General features: G+C 31.9%; 1 protein-coding gene across 2 annotated transcripts in view; it reads left to right on the top strand.

Annotated features, from left to right (window-relative positions):
• PTPN12 (protein tyrosine phosphatase non-receptor type 12) overlaps nucleotides 1–20,953 on the top strand; it is a 75,861-nt gene that overhangs the window by 33,371 nt on the left and 21,537 nt on the right. For both annotated transcript variants that reach the window (XM_019744561.3, XM_074340635.2), the window contains 7 exons: nucleotides 6,334–6,410; nucleotides 7,963–8,058; nucleotides 8,774–8,812; nucleotides 12,111–12,182; nucleotides 15,531–15,590; nucleotides 17,464–17,606; nucleotides 20,787–20,853. In XM_019744561.3, the coding sequence (XP_019600120.3) occupies nucleotides 6,334–6,410; nucleotides 7,963–8,058; nucleotides 8,774–8,812; nucleotides 12,111–12,182; nucleotides 15,531–15,590; nucleotides 17,464–17,606; nucleotides 20,787–20,853 (554 nt within the window). The remainder of the gene's footprint in view (nucleotides 1–6,333; nucleotides 6,411–7,962; nucleotides 8,059–8,773; nucleotides 8,813–12,110; nucleotides 12,183–15,530; nucleotides 15,591–17,463; nucleotides 17,607–20,786; nucleotides 20,854–20,953) is intronic.

Genomic DNA, 20,953 nt, shown 5'->3' with positions numbered 1-20,953 from the left:
TTCCCCAGTAAAATTAATAAAACAAACAAGCAAAAAAGAACATTTCTATACAATTTTTTGTGTGATCATAGGGTTTATTTTTCTTCGATAGATACTCAGCAATGCAATTTCTGGGTCTATGGAAGCTTATGTTTAACTTTTTTTTTTTAAATAATTTTTTATTAGAGAAATACATTTTTTTTTTTTTTTTTAAATTAGAGAATGGTGTGTTTCTCCAGGGCCCATCAGCTCCAAGTCGTTGTCCTTCAGTCTAGCTGTGGAGGGTGCAACTCAGCTCCAAGTCCAGTTGCCGGTTTCAATCTTTAGTCGCAGGGGCACAGCCCACCATCCCATGCGGGAATTGAACCAACCTTGTTGTTGAGAGCTCACGCTCTAACCAATTGAACCATCTGGCCATCCCTCCAGCAGCTCAGCGGCAGCTCGTTGCCTTCAATCTAGTTGTGGAGGGAGCAGCTCACTGGCCCAGGTGGGAACTGAACTGACAATCCTGTTCAGAGCTCGCACTGAGTCGTCCGGCTGCCCTCTGTTTAACTTTTTAAGACACTGCTAAACTGTTTTTCAGACTAGTTGTGTACCATTACACTTTCTCCCTAACAATATATGAGGGTTCCAGTTTCTCCACATCCCTGCCAACACTTGTTACTGTCTTTTTGATTATAGTTATCCTAGTGGTTTTGTAGAGGTATCTCATTGTGGTTCTAATTTGCGTTTCCCTAATGACTAATGATGTTGAGCATCTTTTCATGTTCTATTAGCCACTTATATATCTTTTTTTGGTGAAAAGTGTCTTGAAATCATTTGTACTTTAAAGTTTGATTTTTTTTTTTTTGCCCTATTGCATTGTAAAAGTTTTTTATATATAAGAATTTGTATTCTTATAAATTTATATACTTAGAATTTATATACGTAGATACTCATAAGTCATTTTTCAGATATATGATTTGTAAAATTTGTTTCCCAGTTTATCACTTGTCTTTTCATTTTCTTGATGGTGTCTTTTAAAGTGTGCAAGCTTTTAATTTTGATGAAGTCTGATCAGTTTTATGGATCATGCTTTTGATGTTCTTATCCAAGAACTCTTTGCCTAAGCCAGTATCACAAAGATTTTTCTCCTGTGTTTTCTTATTTTTCTTCTAGAAGTATTTTAACTTTAGCTCTTACATTTAAGTCTGTAATTCATTTTGAGTTAATTTCTTAATATAGTGTGAGGTTAGAGTCTAAAATAATCTTTGTGTATGTGGGATTATTCCAGCACCATTTGTTGAAAAGACTGTCCTTTTCCATTGAATTGCCTTGTTACCTTTATTGGAAGTCATTTGATCCATATACTTAATTCTATACCATTGACCTAGTGTTAAGCCATATCACACTCTCTTGATTACTATAGTTTTATAGTAAGTTTTAAAAGTAAGAAGTACAAGTCTTCAACTGTGTTCTTGTTTTTTTAAATTGGTCTGGTTCTTTTGGGTCCTTTGCATCTCCATATAAATTGTAGGATCCGCTTGTCAAAATCTGCAAAAATTCTACTGGGATTTTTGCATTGAATTTCTAGATCATTTTGATGAGAATTTTCATCTTAAACCATATTGACTTCTAGTCTATGAGCATGGACTGTCTTTTCATTTATTTAGATTTTCTTTAATTTCTCTCAACAGTGGTTTTCGTTTTCAGTATACAAGTCTTGTATTTATTTTTGTAATTCTTTAAACTGTTGTAAATGGAATTTAATTTTTCAAATTCTTTTTTACTAGTACAGGTGACCCTTGAACAACACAGGTTTGAATTGCACAGGGCCACTCATATGCAAATTGTTTTCAATAAATACCTGTACTGTTTTTGATCTGAGGTTGAGAGTCAACGGATGCAGGGTAAGCTGACTATGCATTGATCTGTGCCATGTTATATAGAGGACTTGAGCATCTGTAGATTTTGGTACTCGCAATGGGAGTCCTGGAATCAATCTCCCACTGATACTGAGGGACAACTTACGTTTTGGGGGAGTCAAAAGTTATCAACAGATTTCCGACTTTGTTGGGGGGTCAGTGCCCCTAACCCCCACATTGTTCAAGGGTCAACTATATATAGAAATACAATTTATATTTGTATATTGATTTTTTTTCTTTTAATCCAGTGATTCATTTATTTAGTAGTTTTTTAGATCCTTTAGAATTTTTTAAATACAGAATCACATCATCTGCAAATAATGACTATTTTATACTTTTCAATATGAGTCTCTTTTGCCTTAATACACTGGTCAGAACTTGTAATATTATATAATGTTGACTTGAAGTGGCAAGAGCAGACATCCTTGCTTTTGATCAATTAAATGTAGTTTCATCACATCAGAGATCAATTAGGTTTTTCTGGAGCTATCTTGGATATTTGGTTTATTTTATAGTAGAATACTGAGACCAGTACCAGAATTAAGAAATTTCTAGGTACTCTTATGTCAAGGCTGGCCTGTGCTTTATGTGTTGAGAGGGCTAAAACTGAACGGGCTAACCTTTAGGAGTGATGAATCAGGGTACTCTGCCTATCTAATGTGAATTATGGAGATAATTTTATTTCTTAGTCCTAGGATTTAGTTAATAGGCATTTTCTGTTTCCTGGAGGTAACAATTTTATATATTTTCTTTTTGTTGCTGTAGGGTGTTGATGTTTGTTCAGAAAGACAGCAAGTTGCTACTTGAAAGAGCCTCTTATGTAGCCAGTATTGGTTTTTATCTATTTGGAGTTGAGTTCTTGAGAGATTGTAGAGACAGTCAGCAAAACCATAGAGATTCGAAATGATTGTATTTTTTTGTTATGCTTTATATTATTTCTACTCATTTTTATGCTTAATAGGAGCACCAATGAAGAACGTTAAAATACACATGATAATGTGTTATATAAGCAGCATAATACTGATTTTTAAATTCTCAATAATACCATGTTTCCCTGAAAATAAGACTGGGTCTTAATAATTTTTGCTCCATTAGGACTTATTTTCAGGGGATGTCTTATTTTTTTCACGTACAACAATCTACATTTATTCAATTACAGTCATGTCATAATCTTCTGAACATCGTCATAACGTACTAAATGCGTCCGTCTGGCTGAAATCTTAACTGGGGCTTATTTTTGGGGAAACACGGTATACTGTGATTGTTAAGTATAAAGTAGTAACTTTATACTTAATTTGCCTGTGCTTTAAAGTTTAAACAAAAGCCATTTCTGTGCCCCATGTTGAACTTATTGAATCAAACTTATTGTAGAATATGGAACTCAAAGATCTTGTGTTTTAGTTTGCTTTCCCCAGCCCCCAGCTGATACGTGATTTGAGGTAGATAAAATAAGACTGGCAAAATGTTAGTAATTATTGAAGCTGGGTAATGGATATATGGGGATTCGTTATACTATTATATTTTTCTATTTGCATAAAATTTTCCATCATAGAAAATTTAAAAAATTCCCAGCTTGCATGTAGTGGCTTCTGTCTTTACTATCATTGGGAACCACTGTTCTCATTTGAATTCACAATCCCCGGAAACATTTGTTGAGGATTTCGTATTAAACCAACTATTGTACAAAAGTCTGTGCCTTTGAGATCCTTTGAATAGAGGCTAATATGCCATCTGAATAAGTGTAATTAATTGGGACTCCTCATTACTGGCAAACATGGTGGAAGAAAGCTTCTTGTAGTTACTTCACCCGTCATTGTCCTAACTCCTGAATATTCTATTCTCATTTACCAGAAGCATAGCATTTTTTTGGTAGGTATCTTCTATCCCAAATGGCTTAAAATAAAATAAAATAAAATGTAGAATGTTGTGAAATAAGAATCAGTGCATTGATAAACATATAAACTATAAACATTTTATTTTCTGGAAATATGGTAAGACGATAAATTGTTTTCTTCCTACAAATTTCCAAAGATTTCAGCAAAAATAAATAAATAAAATTAATATAACTGGGCCTTAGCATGAATGTGTGAAATTTGGGTCATTGGCAAATAAATGAGTTGTCCTTAAAGAGTTTGCCAAGAAGTTTAATTGTGTCTTTTACCATTTCTGTATTTGCCCTTTTGTGTTTTAATTGCCTTTAATATTCATGGTCCCTGGATTAGAAAGGACCATAATATGATAGTGGCATTTTACATGTTATATGATATGTATGATTCTTTCTAATCTAGAGATCTTGAATATTAGGCAATCCTACAGCTAGGATTTCATAGGCTCAAAGTATCTCCTTGCAAATGTTTGTTAACTACAAAGGGAAAGATAGTAACTTTACATTGTAGACACCAGCAGACACTATATTAACCAAATGACTAAAGTTAACATCCAAGTAATATGACATTGACTTCATGAACCCTTTGGTGTGTCTTCTCACTGAGAAGGCCACACCTTGTTTTCCAGTGTTCTTGCCAAAAATCCCAATCATCAGAAAAAATCAGTGAAAGGAATTTTGGTAGATTGGAAGAGACTAAGGAAAAATAATAACTAAATGTAATGTGGAAAGAAAAAAAAACTTTTTTTTCTGGGAAGAGAGAAAAAGATTAAAAAAAAAAAACACGTAAAATTTAGTCTCTTGTTTAATTAATAGTAATGTAACTGTTAATTTTCTGGTTTTAATACTTGTTCTATGGTTATGTAAGATATTAACGTTAAGGGAAGCCAACTGAGGGATGTATGCAAATTCTCTACCCTAATTTTGCAATTTTTCTGTAAATCTAAAATTAGTTCTAAATAAAAAGTTTTTAAAAATCAACATAAGCTGGTAAAAAACTATTTGTACTACCTGTGACTAATGGCTGATTTTTTTGTTTACATAGATTTCATATAAATCAGTAGGAAAACAGACATATGGTGAAAATGGGCAAAAGATATAAATAAGCAGTTTATTGTAAAAGAAATAAATAACCAATAACAGTATGAAAATGTACAATCATTTGTGTAATTCAAGAAATACAAGTCTGGGGCGGCCAGATAACTCAGTTGGTGAGCCGATTCAGTCCCTACATGGGCCACTGTGAGCTGTGCCCTCCACAACTAGATTGAAACAACTACTTGACTTGTAGCTGATGGGTCCTGGAAAAACACACTTAAATAAATAAAAGTTTAAAAAGGAAAACAAAAGAAATGCAAGTCTGATTTTTTACATTTTTAGGTTGTTAATTATTAAAAGTGTAACACCCAGTCGCTCTTACTAATAACACTTGTATGTGCACTTGTGTAAGTCGGTGTACACCTTTTAGAAGGTAAGTCAGGAGCTTACCCTACAGTACAGCACCATTCGTTGTAGTAGTGTTTCTAATAGGGAAAAAGTGGGCCATCAGTGGTGTAGCTGGCTAAACAAATAACGAAACATCCATATAATGGATCCGTAACATTAAAAAGAATATGATAGATCTATATTTGCTCTGGGAGGAGTTCCAGGATATATATATATGTGTGTGTGTGTGTGTGGTTTTTAATTTTATTTTTTTTAATCACAGTTGACAGACAATATATTAGTTTCAGGTATAAAACATAGCAAGGGATATATTAACTGAAAAGTAGCAGATGCAGAACAACATGTGTAGTATCATTGCATTTGTGTAGTTTTTCAAAGTATGTAGGTATATGCATAAAAATTACTTTTGTAAGGAAGAAATAAATGTCTTTGTTGAGAAAGAGAGCCCTGAAACTCAAGGACAGGGGGAGATTACTTTTCATTTTATATCTTTCTTTAATATCTAACTTTAAAAAAAAGTCATGTGCATAATAATTTTAAGTATAAAATTACATAATTTTATAAAATTAATAAAATTTATATTTTTGGACTTTATTGTAAAGATTGTTTTTTACCCTAAGTAGCCATTACCTAATAAATATTATTGGCCAAGTGCAGTATTGAGCACTTTTATACATCGTCTTAATTCATTTATTTGTCATAATTTACTTAATTTTTATAATTTCTTATAAAATATGAAAGATTTCGTAATGAGAATTTTGGTAAATGAGCTTGTGTCTCAGTAGTTAGTGCTCACCACGTGGTATGCGTGTTAAAAGCTGCAGAGATTTAAACTCCAGACTCCTATCTGGTAGATCTGGATCATGCTCAGGAATTTATATGTTAAAAGAGGTCCTGAGATCATACTGATAGCAACTTTAAAACACAGCTTTACATCATCAGGGTTTTATTTTTAGACTTCCTGTCAATATGATGTTAAAAATTACCCTGCTGGTTCCTAGAGTCAATTTTTATTTATTGTTTTTTGAAGTAAATTATTTATGTATTATTACTTTTGGTTCATTAGAAAACATCTGTCTGCCAACAGGATATAATACAGGATTTTTTTTTGTTTTGTAGTTGATCATAGCCGAGTTAAGCTGACTTTAAAGACTCCTTCTCAAGATTCAGACTATATCAACGCAAATTTTATTAAGGTATGTATTAACTTTAAATGGTGTTTCTCTGCCATGCTTAATGTTTTCCTACATACTAGTTTTATTAAATTGTTTTGAGTTGCCTAAATATGATATCAACAACAAAAGAAATAAAAGTAAAATCACAGCCCTGACACATTTTTATGTGCTTTCCTTTCTAGTGCCCTTATTCATAAAGTTAAGAGTTTTGTTTAGTTTTGTGATAGTGGAGACAGAGTTATTTTGTTTCTTCTTTTACATTGAAGGCTTATAAACACTTTACCTATTGCTAAATCATCTTCTTGATTGTCCCTTTGAGTGTATATACACAAATGTACATGGTTATTCCCTGTGGTTGTACCATAAAGGTTGTTTTCCATTTTTCTTGACGGTAATATTACAGTGAACGTTGTTATTTTTTTGAATAATTTCTTGGGATAAATTGCTAGGGTTGGAATAAATTGAGTAATACTGATTTAAAATTATAGAATATAAACTTAGATTTAAAATTTTGGGCAACTGCTCCATTACAGTTGAAAACTCCAAATGCAAGATTAAAGATAGTCTTTATATAATAGTTAATTTTTTGGGGGTATTCTTTGATCAAAAGCAGTCAATTCTTACCTAGTTGTCAGTAGAGAGACAAATGAATTCAAACTGGTACTTGACTAAATAAAAGACTACTTTATTCCATTAGCTATTCTGTGTGTTTGACTCTTTCTAGTTATATGACAGTATAATTTCAGTTATTTTATATATGGTATTTATACATATTTTAATACAATATTTTGTTTACAAAAATAAAGTGGTAAGAGTTAGGTGGTGAAATTAATATTAATTATGTCAACATTGAACAGTTATGGTTTCAAATGAAAACTGTTTTTTTTTTCCCAACAGTCAGTTTTATTACAATTATGACAAAACCCGAAACAAATAGGTTAACAAAAACTAATACACAGGTGATTTGCTGTTTCAGATGCTGTTCATGTTTATATTCTTTTATAAGGACATTTGTTAAAGTTCTAGTTTTTATTGTGTTTAATAACACTGATTCATTGTATGATTCCATTACATGCTAGTTTTGTATTTTAGTCTGCTATCTTGTTTGGATATCCTTGTTTGGTATGTATTAGAAACATATATAGTAGACGCTCAATAAACTTTAAATTGAATAAATAATTGAAGGTAACTGTTAGCTAGTTTTAGTATTTCGACAAAGGATGCTTTTATGTTTCTAGTACAGTTAACTTTTATTAGGCCTAGTTGACTTAGTATTAGGCCTTTTGTTTTTAATTCCTAGGTAAATAAGAATTTTTAAGTTAGCATAAGACAATTTAGTTAACCAATTCGGTATACCATGTTAAATAAAATACACAAAAGTAATAACATTTCACCAGAAACTAAAGTTAATTATAAACATACTTTGTCATGCTTTTATGTACTATGAAACAAAAATTATTTGGAAATGGTTTGGGTGAAAACAGCAGTATTACTAATAAAATTTGAACCCTTAAAATTTAGGTAAGGAAATATTTTTGTTAATCATAATAATGAAATTTGTTTATTATTTTAGGGTGTTTATGGGCCAAAAGCATATGTGGCAACCCAAGGACCTTTAGCAAACACAGTAATAGATTTTTGGAGGATGATATGGGAGTACAACGTTGTAGTAAGTAATTTACTTTTTAAACTCTATTTTGAGAAGTATTACATGTAGTGACATAGGATGTTTTATTGAATAAGACATGAAAACACTTTTTAGCCCTAAAGGTATGTTAATTATAACTAATGTTACTAAAAAGAAAGCAACTAATATCTAATTAAATTCACACAAACTAGTAGAAATATTTTAAGAATAGGGTGTGATAATATTTTAAATCTTGTCCTAAGTAAGTAACTAATAAGACAGCTATCAAATAAGATGGATTGATAGACAGATGGGTAAAAGGATAGCTATGTGATAAAACAAGTATAATGAAATGTTAATGGTAGAATATAGATAGCTGTTATAGTGTTTCCTGTGAATTATTTCAATTTTGCTATATGTTAGAAACATGTTGCGGTGGGGAAGCAAATGTGACAACCCTATGTTCAAAGACAGTTAAATGCATTCAATCTTTAGATAGTTTTATTGAATATAATTTCAGAAGTAGATCTATGAGACGGATAAAATTTAATTCAAATCAAATACATAATGTTAATTGAAGCCAATTTAATTTGTTACTATACAGCCCTTGTTTGGAAGGTATGATTTTGATTATTTCTTTAACTCATACTTTTAATATTAAAATTACTTTTTTTGACAGACCATGCTCAGAGTAAAAAAAAGATGAATTTATGTTTAACTGATAAATTCTTCATCTCATCCCATCCCCACTTTTTAGATTATTGTAATGGCCTGTCGAGAATTTGAAATGGGAAGGGTATGTATACCTTTTAACACTTAAAATAATTATGGAATATACTTTTTATTCATTTCTAGAGACATATATTCTGGGTCTTTTATTATATTCTGAGTCCTAGTAGTTAAATTAGATACTTATTTTCTTTTTTGTGTTCTGCTATTGCTTTTATTGGATAAAAAGAACAAAGTAATCTCTAAAGCACATAAACTTTTTTTTACATTTCATAAATATATTTATTATAATATATATACTGAAATGTATTTTTTTATTGTTACTTAGCAATCTTCAAATACTTAATGGTGTTTTAAGTAGAACACTATGGACTAACGTAGAGAGGTATTTTGAAAATAGGGATAAAATTGAGCAATGAAAATGAGTTAAATAAAATAATTTTGATTATTATCAATTTATAGCTTGAATATTCTGATTTCTCTGTCTGGAAATACACTACATTTTTTGTTTGTTTATGCTGTCTTCAAAGAGAAGAAAATCCATTAATCTGAAATTTTTGACATTGGTACTTTTATGCCCTTTACAAGTGAAGGTAGTTTCAAAGCCGTTGTGATCTGCAGCATCAATTGCTAAGTCTTCAATGTTGGAGGTGATAATATGTTTATCTATAGACTAGGTACAAGGGGTGATCAAAAGATATGGTGAATGTTTAAATTTAAAAAAAATTATTATAGTAAAAGACACATTGCCATTAATCCCTCTCAAAATACTCCCCCTCTCTTCGAATACACTTATACCGTCATTCTGGCCACTTTCCGAAGCAGCTCTGGAAGTCCTCTTTCATGAGCGTCGTTACTTTATCCTCCTTCATGACAATGCTCTGTATCACGTCGCTTCTGGGATGGCAATTTTTGTCAAAAACATTGTGGTATGTCCTCATCTGCCTTTTTCACTGGATCTGGCACCATGCGACTGCTGGCTTTTCCCCAAGATCAAAATGACCCTGAAAGGAAAACATCTTGAATCAATTCAGGATATCGAAGCAGCCAGGACAGCGCACCTAAAGACAAGAAAGAGGGCTTCCAGAACTGCTTCCAAAAGAGGCAACAATGGTGGGATAAGTGTGTTCGAAGTGAGGGGGGATATTTTGAGGGGGATTAAAGGTAATGTGTCTTACTGTAATAATTTCTTTTTTTAATTTAAATATTCACTGTAGTTTTTCTTATCACTCCTCATATTCAATAGAACTTAAGTGTGGTCTATAAATGTGACATAGAAATCAAACTTTTAAGTTATGTGATGTTTTGAAGTTTTCTTCTTAAAGTGAAAATTTTTTGTTGTAAAAATTTTTATTAAAATTTTTCAGTATAGGACATGTTGCATAAAGCAAGATAGTACATATTTCAGTTATGTGAGATGTTATAATATATAAATCATTGGAAAACATTTAATTCCTCCCAACTCCATACTTCACCAGTAGTGGAAATATTCAGTAATATTGGACAGAAAATGAACATTTCCTAAAATTGGGAAATACACCGAGAAATTAAGTGATTAACTTACCTTTTTAAGTATTGTTAATATATATACTTCGGTACCATTATTATTAATCTATTGTTACAGAAATTTAAATTTTACTCCTAATGTTTTCTTAAATTACTGTTAACTTATTTCTCTTTTCATTCTATTAATCAGCTCCCACTGTATATCAGTAATAACAGTTGATGAAAAATTAAGTCGTATTCAGTTCAAAATTTTTTGAAGTTAAAGATTTTCTGATTCATAGGCTTTTGTTTGTAGTAGATTGTCAGTAAGTTAGGGCCTATTAATTTATTTGATAACCTTGACTTAGATCTTGACTTGGAATGTGACCTGATGGAAAGAGCTTAGATACCTATATACTTCACTAGGATTTTGGCCATGGTACAGTGAACTAAACTGTCCCCTCCAAGCTTCACTTTTCTCTAAAATGAATGATATATGCTTATATATCCATGTATGATGTTTAATGTAGCTTTTTATATCAATAGGCATTAGTTTATACTTGGAATGTCAATACCAATATAATCTTTAATCAGTTACTGCTTATCTAAATAAATGGTATTTTAGTCACACAATTCTTACTAAATTAATGTCTTATAACTTGTTTTCTGCCTGTTTCAAGATGTTAACACTTTACCAGGTAGAAAACAAATAAAAAAACCCTAAAAAATAATTGTTTTGTCATTTTCTATAAACTTCTACTGGGAAATGAGGTTTTTTATTTTAAGCCCTCTAAAATATTGATAATATTTTTCTAAGCTAAACTGACATACTAGAGAGTTCTACTTTGTTGACCAGTGAGTATCATTGTCAGTTTATGGTTAATTCCAGCCTGTAGATAATGATTCCACTTACTGTATTTGAAATTATAAGAATTTAGTAAGAACTGATACATTTCCCACTGCCATAAGGTTTGTTTCAAGCTAGATTGTTAACGTAAAGGCTTTCATTTTATTGGGTCTTAATAAAAATGTATCATTTCTTAGCATCAGAATCAGTGTATATTCTATTAAGTTAGGCCTTCATTCACTTACCTAATTTTCTAAAATTAAGGGGGTTGATATTAGAAACCAATGAAAATTGAATGTCCTATTTCCATACCTGTTTAAATAAAACGGGAAGGTAAGAGGGAAAACTGGTTACACGTTCTGTACTCTTGAGTAAAAGAGGATAGTTTAAATTACACATTAGGCTTATGTAGGGTTTTTACCACCAATAGAATATTTGAAATATACTATTGTTTAGTACTCAGAACAGTTACATAAGTATTATTATTCCCATCTTTACAGGTAAAGTACCTAAAGGTCAATACAGCAGGAAAATTAGTACTTGGAAAATGCTTCTGATACCAAGTAGAATGCTCTTTCCACTATGCCACAGATTTTACACTTAACAAGAATTCAGCCAGGTATTATACAGATAGTCATTTTATAGGCATTAAAACTTTCCTGACAACACTTCATTCTAAATGCTCTTGTGCCAGGCACTTCTTTTAGGCTTTTTTATTTTTATTTTTTTTCCGGTCTTCTTCTAGACGAGGATCTTTGAAGTCTACCTTGTCAAGCAAGCAGATAGCAATGAACATCTCATACACTTATGTTAATAATGTTCTCATCACTAATCGTGGAGAGGACGCAGTAGCCCACCCTTTAGGAACAGTTGGATAAGTCTGAGCTCTCTCAGCTCCTTGTCTACTGATGGCAGTTTTTCTGGGAAGGAATAACAAGCTGAATAACAGGGCACAGAATATTTATGAAAGTTCAAGAAAAGCTATCATATAGTTTACTTACTATCTTTATTATTTTTTTTTTTTTGACAACAGAAAAAGTGTGAGCGCTATTGGCCTTTGTATGGAGAAGATCCTATAACATTTGCACCATTTAAAATTTCTTGTGTAAGTACATATTTTTGCGTTCATTATCAAACAACATTGGCATGACTGATGAATAATTAAATTATACTATGGTATGAACCCAGTTTTATATAAGTCAAGCACTCAATGTTTCCATGTAAATCTACACTTAATTATAATAAATATTAATAATGTTTATTTTTATACTGCTTTAAAATTTAGAAGCTTTGGGAATGACTTCATAAATGTATAAATTACTTGTACCTTATTGTGTTAATTCTGTGTTAGTCTTTGTATGTAAGTTGATCATAAGTGTTTATATGTCTGAGTAAATGGAGAAATTGCTTTGAATGATATGTTTGAAAATTGGTATGAAGTATTAGTTTCAAATTGAATAATTGGGAAAGACCGTTGATGACTGCAGTATAGTTTATCATGTTAATCTTTCATATCTATGTTATGCTCTCTAGAATTGTTCTAATTATATTCAAAGGTGGGTTTAAGAATTGCCATCCTAAAAGTAAAGCTTAATCCTTTATCTAATTTGATATGAAACAACATGTATAACTAATGCACTCTGCAAATGAATTAAATTCTAGTTATAAAACTTAACACAGCACTTATCTAAGAAAATAAATTTAAAAACAAAAACAATGAAGGAAAAACAAAAAAAGAAGTAAATTATAAGTGAGCTTTAAAATACAAACAACAATTTGCTTTAGGTTACGCATGAAGGCATGTTTCTTAATCACCTGAAAGAAATGTGTTGTCTTATCTACTCAACTCAAAAGATCCATGATTGACCAAACATGAAAATTACATAACTTCCCAGTATTGGTCAGGTTTTTCCAGAGAAACAACCAATATGATGTGTATATAGAGAAAGATTTATTATGTGGAATTGGCTCACATGATTATGGAGGCTGGCAAGTCCAAAATCTGCAGGAAGGTTTGGCACACTAGAGACCCAGACAAGCTGATATCAATTCCAGTTTGAAGACAGTCTGCTATAGAACCAGGAAGAATCGATGTTGCAGGAGAAAGCAGTCTGCTGGAGAATTCTCTTAACTTGGGGGAGGCTGTTCCTTTTGTTCTGTGTAGGCCTTGACTATTTGGATTACGGTCACCCACATTATAGAGGGCTATCTGATCTACTCATAGTCCAGTGATCTAAATGTTAATCTTACCCAAAAACACCCTCACAGGAACGCCAAGAATAATATTTGACCAAATATCAAACACATTTGATATTGATAAATATCAAACACTTGATGGCCCAGCTAAGTTGACAGGTAAAATTAACCATCATGTTCCCCATCTCAGAATTACTTGTTTTTAACTTCGTTTTCCATGGTTAAACGAAACATAATTTCTATGATTTTACTTGTCATTGGTGAATTTAAGAAGTCCATGATTTTGTCACTTATTTGTACTTAGAACTTCTGAATCCCTCTGATGCCTATCCAAAGTTCAGTGCTTTCTAGGTTGATACAGAAAAGGACTCAATTTGTATTACAGTCTCCTTTATAAATACAGTGTGATTTTTGTAATGTTAACTGGAACTCAGTTCAACTGCCTGGATTTAATATGCAGTCATACTCTAAAGTTCTGGTTAAAATGAACTGTTTATGGGTTAAATATAAACATTTAAAAAGTCATACTGCACTTCATATTATTTGAAATCAATGAAAACCAATACACACCACATTGTCTACTTCCATGAGGTAGCACTTCCCTCCTCACTAATACAGAAAGTATTCTACAATATTAAGTTCCTGAACAGTCCAGGAAACCTAGTTCTGTGCAGTGTTTGTGTTGAACATTTGCGAATTTAAATGTAATAAACTGTACTCAATGTCACAATTCAAGTGAAAACATAGTACTTAACATTCAACAACAAAACAACTTGAAATTTTTGGATAGCTGGGGATCAGGAATAGTTAAAACAACTTAAAATAATGAATAGAGAAAAGAAAGGAATAGTTTATAATTAGGAAAAAGGTGAATTGACTTTTAGGGTGGTTTTTCAAATAAACTAAAAAATAATTAAAAACTCTTGATAAGAGGTTTGATTTGATTAATAACAGCTGGTTTTATTTGTCAGCATTGGGATTGATCCTTGCTAAAGAAGCAAAGTTTTTCAAGATTTCAAAATGGAAGTAGTTTGTATGTCTTGTGGTTATTTCAGACAACTCAGGATTTGTTACCACTGATGTAAACAAAAAATCAAATTTAGAAATAGAAACAAGTTGATGAAAATAACCATAGTAAGTGACTTGGTCATTGGCGATCAAAGTGTTTGAGACTGAGAAAGGGCACTATCAGGAGCTCTCTTGGTTTAGGGGTGAGGAGAGGAAAGTGTTGGTGGAAAGGGGAGTACTGGCTAGGAGGAGCTCAGTCATGTGTTGTTGCATGGAAACCACGTAGACCAGGTGTTGGTACACTATCCATGGGTCAGTCTAGCCCACTGCCTGTTTTATAAATAAAGTTTTATCGGAATACAGCCAGGCCCATTAATTTACATATTTGCCTATCACAATAGCAAAGTTGAGTAGACAGAGACTCTATGGCTGGCAAAGCGAAAAATATTTATTAACTCACCCTTTATAGGCAAAAAACAATTGTTAGGCCAGTGTTTTCATCCATTCATTTTTGATGAAGGTAAAAACATACTTTTCCCTTAATATTATTAGAAAAGCTCAAATAAATTAGTATGCTTTTAAAAATTAAAGCAGGAATAATATTGGGTTTTTCAATTAATAAAATAGAATACCCTGTTGCTCTTGACAATCACTGTCCTAGACTGTCTTTGGTTTTAATTACTAAGGTAAAGAATAGTTTTCTTAGTGATAAACTGATGCAGAGGCTTTATTCTAATACTTTGACAAATGATAGTAAGAGACTTTTAAAGTGGGTATATTATCAACCAGAATAACAGTTTGGGAGTTTCTGAGTGTATCTCTTCTTTCTCCAGTTAGCATCCAGTTAATTGAGAATTGAGTGTTAAGTAGGGGAAATCAAGCTTTATGGAAAGATGAAATGGTTTGAGATGGTGGTAGCTACTAAGAAGTGACATTTTGTTTGTATTATCCTATTATATGATTTTGGGGGATGGTTGTTAACCCTTACTGATGGTAGACTCCTAGCTAAGTAATTGATTAACAGACACGTCTGCTTAATTTCTTTTTAATTTTTTTAAAACTATAAATAAAACTGATAAATTCATGACTTTTAGAATTGTTGTTTTTATAATTACTGGGTACACCTGGAATTTTAGAGGTTAATTTTAATTATGGATTTTAAATAGGTTATTGTTTGTTTTGAAGGTATGTATGTATATGTTTTTGTTTTAATGTTCTCACTGACTCACAAGTGTTTCCCTTTATTTAGGAAGCTGAACAAGCAAGAACAGACTACTTCATTAGGACACTCTTACTTGAATTTCAGAATGTAAGTATTTTTTATTTAGAGATAATTTCTAAGGGTAATTTTCAGAGACGATATATAAATAGTATACTATCTTATCTTACATAGTTAAGGAGATTTGTTATTTTTTTTGGTTATGTAAAATAAAATCAGAGCATAATGTTTTATTTAGTATCTTGAGCCTTATGTTTATCAAATTAGGTAATAAAATAATAATAAATTTTAACTTACTCAGAGCAACTTTCCCTAAATTAAATTTACTTTATTTGGAATAGTTGATTTCTTTGCTTTAAATATTTGTCCTCTATTTTAAACAATTATAGCGTTGTTTACATAATTATTACCCATTTTTACTAGTTTACAATTTTTTAAAAAGAGACAAGCCGCCATCAAAGGTGTCGTCATTTAGATATTGTTTTCACTTGAGACCCCTAACTTCAATGTTTCAGAGCTATATAAAATAATAATTTCTTTAGGAAGAAATCAAAGAAAAATCTGATGGACATTAGAGAATGCTTGTCAACTTCTTCCTCTTTTTCTCAGTTTTTATTAACTTTATTTTTAAACCATCATAAGTAATTCACCGTGGCCATGAAGTGCATTCTTCACCAACTAATGTATTTGTAAACATACTTACAGCTCCTACCTTCCTGTTTACAAGTAGACGTGGTTCCAGCATTCTTACTCCGCACTGACTTGACTAATCATGTCCCTTTAGTTGAGTGATTTATTATACTTTGGTTACTATTTTTTAATGTACAGTTAACAATGATAGGTACCTGATTGCAATTCTGTATCAGGCATTTCAAACCTCCTAACTTCATAATGGTAGATGATCTCCATTGCACATAGATGAAGATACAGTTTTAAGAAGTTAAGTAGTTTACCTAAAGTTACTCAGTAAATGGCAGAAGTAGAATTTGAATACGGTTTTGCCTGGATTCCAAGTGCTGTGCTCTTTCAGTTAAACACCTAAAATAGTCATTCTCAAAATATTTTGATGTCAGGACTATTTTATGTTCTTAAAAATTATTGAAGATTCCAAAGAGCTCTTGTTTATTTGGGTTATACCTTTCAATATTTACTATATTCAAAATTTAAAATGGAGAAATTTTTTTAAAAACATGAACACACAAGCATATATTCCATTAGTTGTCCAAGTGATGATAACATCATTATAACTCGTAGTCTTGAGAAGACCTTGCCGTATGTACGTACGTGCGAGAACAAAAGTGAAAAAGGCAGATAACATCTTAGTATTATTACGAAAATAGTTTAAAACTCACAGGCCCCTGTGAAAGTGTCGGGGCAGCGGGGCGGAATCCCACACCATACTCTGAGAACCACTCATCTGAAATAAGACATGACAAGTGGACTTGGGGTTGGATAGGTTCATTCCTAATTTTCTTTTTCAGTTTAAATATTCTATTAGTGTTCTAATGACAATAGATTCTAACACAATGCTTAGGGTATACATTGCTCTTACATTTGGTACTGTAAGTTAATTAAATAGCATACATAGTGTAATAGTTCAAGAACATGCTCCGGAGGTAAGACTGCTTGGGTTCAGATCCCACATTTGTCACCTGCTGTGAAACATTAGGCAAGTTATTTAATCATTCTGTTTCAATTTTCTTACCTATAAAATAGGTTAGTGTTAACACTCCTTCCTCATGGCATTACATGGGGATTCAGTCAGTTGTTACACATGAAGCCCTTAGAGCAATACTAGGTATGTGAAAGTTATTAAATGTAGGCTATTGTTTGTTTTCTTATGCACTAGTGAATACCACGTAACTATCTTAGATATAGCAGTCAAGTAAGATGTGAAGCTCTCTGTATGTTTTAAAATTTGCAAATGTATTTTCATAATTATTGAATTTTTTTATTGTTGAAGGAATCTCGTAGGCTGTATCAGTTTCATTATGTGAACTGGCCAGACCATGATGTTCCCTCGTCATTTGATTCTATTCTGGATATGATAAGCTTAATGAGGAAATACCAAGAACATGAAGATGTGCCTATTTGTATTCATTGCAGGTACAAAAGAATTTTCCAAATTTGTAAATACTTTGGAATGTAGTTGGCATTATAATATGGTTGATGTGTGGTATTTTGAAACCTAATTTGTGGATTTTTCATTTGGTCGTTATATGGGTTTCCAAATTGTAGAAGCTACCTAAATCCTGAGGCAGATTTTCTTTTAATTTTTAATTTACATTAGATTCTTTTAAAAGACGTAATAATCATAGTACTTATTTCATGAAACTCCTATTTTTCTGTAGTTAGTCCAGTGGTTAGTTGATCTTTTAATTAAGTAGTTGACTGGTTTAAAAGAAAAAATCTAATTATAGAATTAAAAACTAAAATCCTTTGTCTTGACTTTACAAGTTAGTTGAAATTATGTCCTGTTCTATTAGCGTTGTCCAGTCGATGTATATAGTTCATAAACTTGATTTGATAGGAAGGTTTTCCTTTAAAAAAATTAATTGACCATTTAATATATATTTTTTGAAGATTTTATTGGGGAAGGGGAACAGGACTTTAGTGGGGAACAGCGTGTACTTCCAGGACTTTTTTCCAAGTCAAGTTGTTGTCCTTTCAGTCTTAGTTGTGGGGGGCGCAGCCCACCATCCCTCTCATGAGTCGAACCGGCAAACTTGTGGTTGAGAGGACGCGCTCCAACCAGCTGAGCCATCCAGGAGCTCAGCAGCAGCTCAGCTCAAGGTGCCGTGTTCAATCTTAGTTGCAGGGGGCGGAGCTCCCTAGCGGGACTCGAGGAATTGAACCGGCAACCTTGTGGTTGAGAGCCCACTGGCCCATGTGGGAATCGAACCGCAGCCTTCGAAGTTAGGAGCACGGAGCTCCAATCGCCTGAGCCACCGAGCCAGCCCCCATTTAATATTTTTAAACAACCAAAATAGTATGTTAACTATAATGACTTAGAAAACACATACACAAAAGAAAGAAAATCATTCACAATTCCACTAGAGATGATCATTGTTAAAACTTTAATATACATCCTTTCAGTGTATGTATAGTATTTTGTAAAGAATGTTTCCCTATTTAATACATCACGTATAGCTTCCTAAATCATAGCTATTTTTCTGCAGTACATTAAACTGCACTGTACTTTATTTTTTATTATTATTTTTTTAAAGTGATAAGAGAGAAGTTTATTAGAAAAGATTGTATACTCCAAAGAAATAGAAGTGGGCCAAGCACAAAGAAAAGTGGCTCAAGGCTCATTATTAGAAGAAAAAGTACACTCCAAAGGGTTTGAATTGGGCCCTGAGCAAAAGCAAAGCTCCAGCGGTTCAAAGGGCTCAGTGGCTCAAGGTGGCATTATTAGGAGAAAAAGTACACTCCAAAGGGTTTGGAGCAACAGAATCTGCTCAAAAGTCCTGCACTATACTTCATAGTTAACCATTCCTTGGCATTTAATTTATTACCCCTCCCCTATCCTTTCCGCTGTTTTAACAACAGTTTAAACGTCCAGTGGCCAATCCGATGGCAAAATCTTTGAGCATATCTATAATTATTTCATTACGTAGGTATCCAAAAGTGGAATTTCTAAGTGAAAGGACGTGAATTTTTTTATGCTTTTAATATATTTTTTAATGTGTTGTCCATGAAGTTGATGCTAATTATAATTAATCCTACCACTGCCAGTTTGTGGCAGTGCTCATTTCCCTACAATCTCTCCAATACTGTCGTCTTTTTGTTTGTTTTAATGCCTGTGACAGATAAGCTTTTTTTTCTTTGTCATTTATATTCTTTTGGTCATTTATATTCTTTTGTGAATTGCTTGTTTTTATACTTTGCCAGTTATTTTATCTCTTAATTATACATTATGAATTCTTTATATATTGAGGATTTTAAATTGTAAGTACCATGGTTTTAATTCTGCTTGTGTTTTGTCATATATGTTTTAAATTGTTATGTAGTTAGAGTTGTGACTGCATTTATGATTTCTGTCCATGGAGATATGCTTAGGAAGTCCTTTCCTAACAGTAGTGCTTAAAGTTTGGCCTATATTTTTTAGCACTTTTATAGGTTTGTTAAACTTAGTTTTAATCCTTCTGGAATTTTTTTTTATGATTAAGGTATCTATGTGGTGAGAATCCAATTTTTGCTCTTCATTGTTAGCTAACTTTCCCTGTACCATTTATTGAGTGGTCTAGTCTTTCCCCTTTGTTTGAAGAATCCACCATACTGTAATAAATATACATACTGAAATTTTTTTTGACCTTTTGTGTTTCATTGATCTGGTTGTTTATGTGTCTGTAATAGAACACTTTTAACCATCAAGTTTTAAATATATAATAGTTAGACCTAGTAATTCTTAACTCTAAAATTCTAGAAATATTTAGAAATTTGTGGAATTGACATGTTATCAGTGGTTACTTAAGTAAAATTAATATTATTGATGTTCATTATTAAGAGCTTTTTAAAAATCATACTAAGTTGCTTATAATGTACTTTATCAGGAATTTCTAGATTTACATCTTTAACAAACTACTGATGTTTCTAAGTGTTTCAAAATATGCATTAAAATGCTGCCCAACTTTTGTTCTGCCTAAAAATTATTCTAGTGATGTCAGTAACATCTTTAATCACTCATAGTGATTCTCAATCTTAAGGTGCATATTGCCTCCCTCTTGTTAGAATGAGTTGCTCTAAAGCATTTTTGTCATGTTTTAAAATAAAAATCCTGTGGTATTTTACTTTACATTCTCCAGGTACTGTTAGTTCTTTAGGACTTCAGAGCACATCGGTGATCTTTGTCCTTTTGGTGCAGTCTCTGCTGGTGTCCAAACCAATTTCCAGGGCTTGTAGCATTTTTCATCTTTCCCAGATTGAAATGATGTACTGCACTCTAACGCATCAGAGCCGTCTTGAACATTGAATGCATTTATCTCTGCAAGATAATTCTGTTAGCTAGACAAGGTTTGCTGACTTCCACAGTGAAGGCTCCGGTATTCTGAGAGTCACTTACTTTTGGAAGTTCTTTAAATTAAATAAAAACAAAATATAAATACTAATGTTAAGGATGTTTGCTATGCACATAACATAGTTTATTTACTATTATAAATAGGTAAATTTTGTCAAATTTCTTAAATGACATTTTGGCTTCTGAATGTTAACATGTTCATCCACATTTATTTTATGCTTTTTATCAGAAAAATCAAATTGTTTTTTCAAACTTTATATTCATAGTGCAGGCTGTGGAAGAACAGGTGCCATTTGTGCCATAGATTATACGTGGAATTTACTAAAAGCTGGGGTAAGAATAATTTTTTATCTATTTTGATTTTCAATTATGACTGACTGCAGTAAATTACAGCATATATTTTGTTATACATATTGCTTTTTTAGAAGTAGCT

Source organism: Rhinolophus sinicus, chromosome 4, assembly GCF_057876585.1.
Source record: "Rhinolophus sinicus isolate RSI-liver-muscle chromosome 4, RSI-T2T, whole genome shotgun sequence".
Classification (NCBI taxonomy): Eukaryota; Metazoa; Chordata; class Mammalia; order Chiroptera; family Rhinolophidae; genus Rhinolophus; species Rhinolophus sinicus.
The sequence above is the reverse complement of the archived record's forward strand: the minus strand, read 5'-3'. Positions and strand labels throughout refer to the sequence as shown.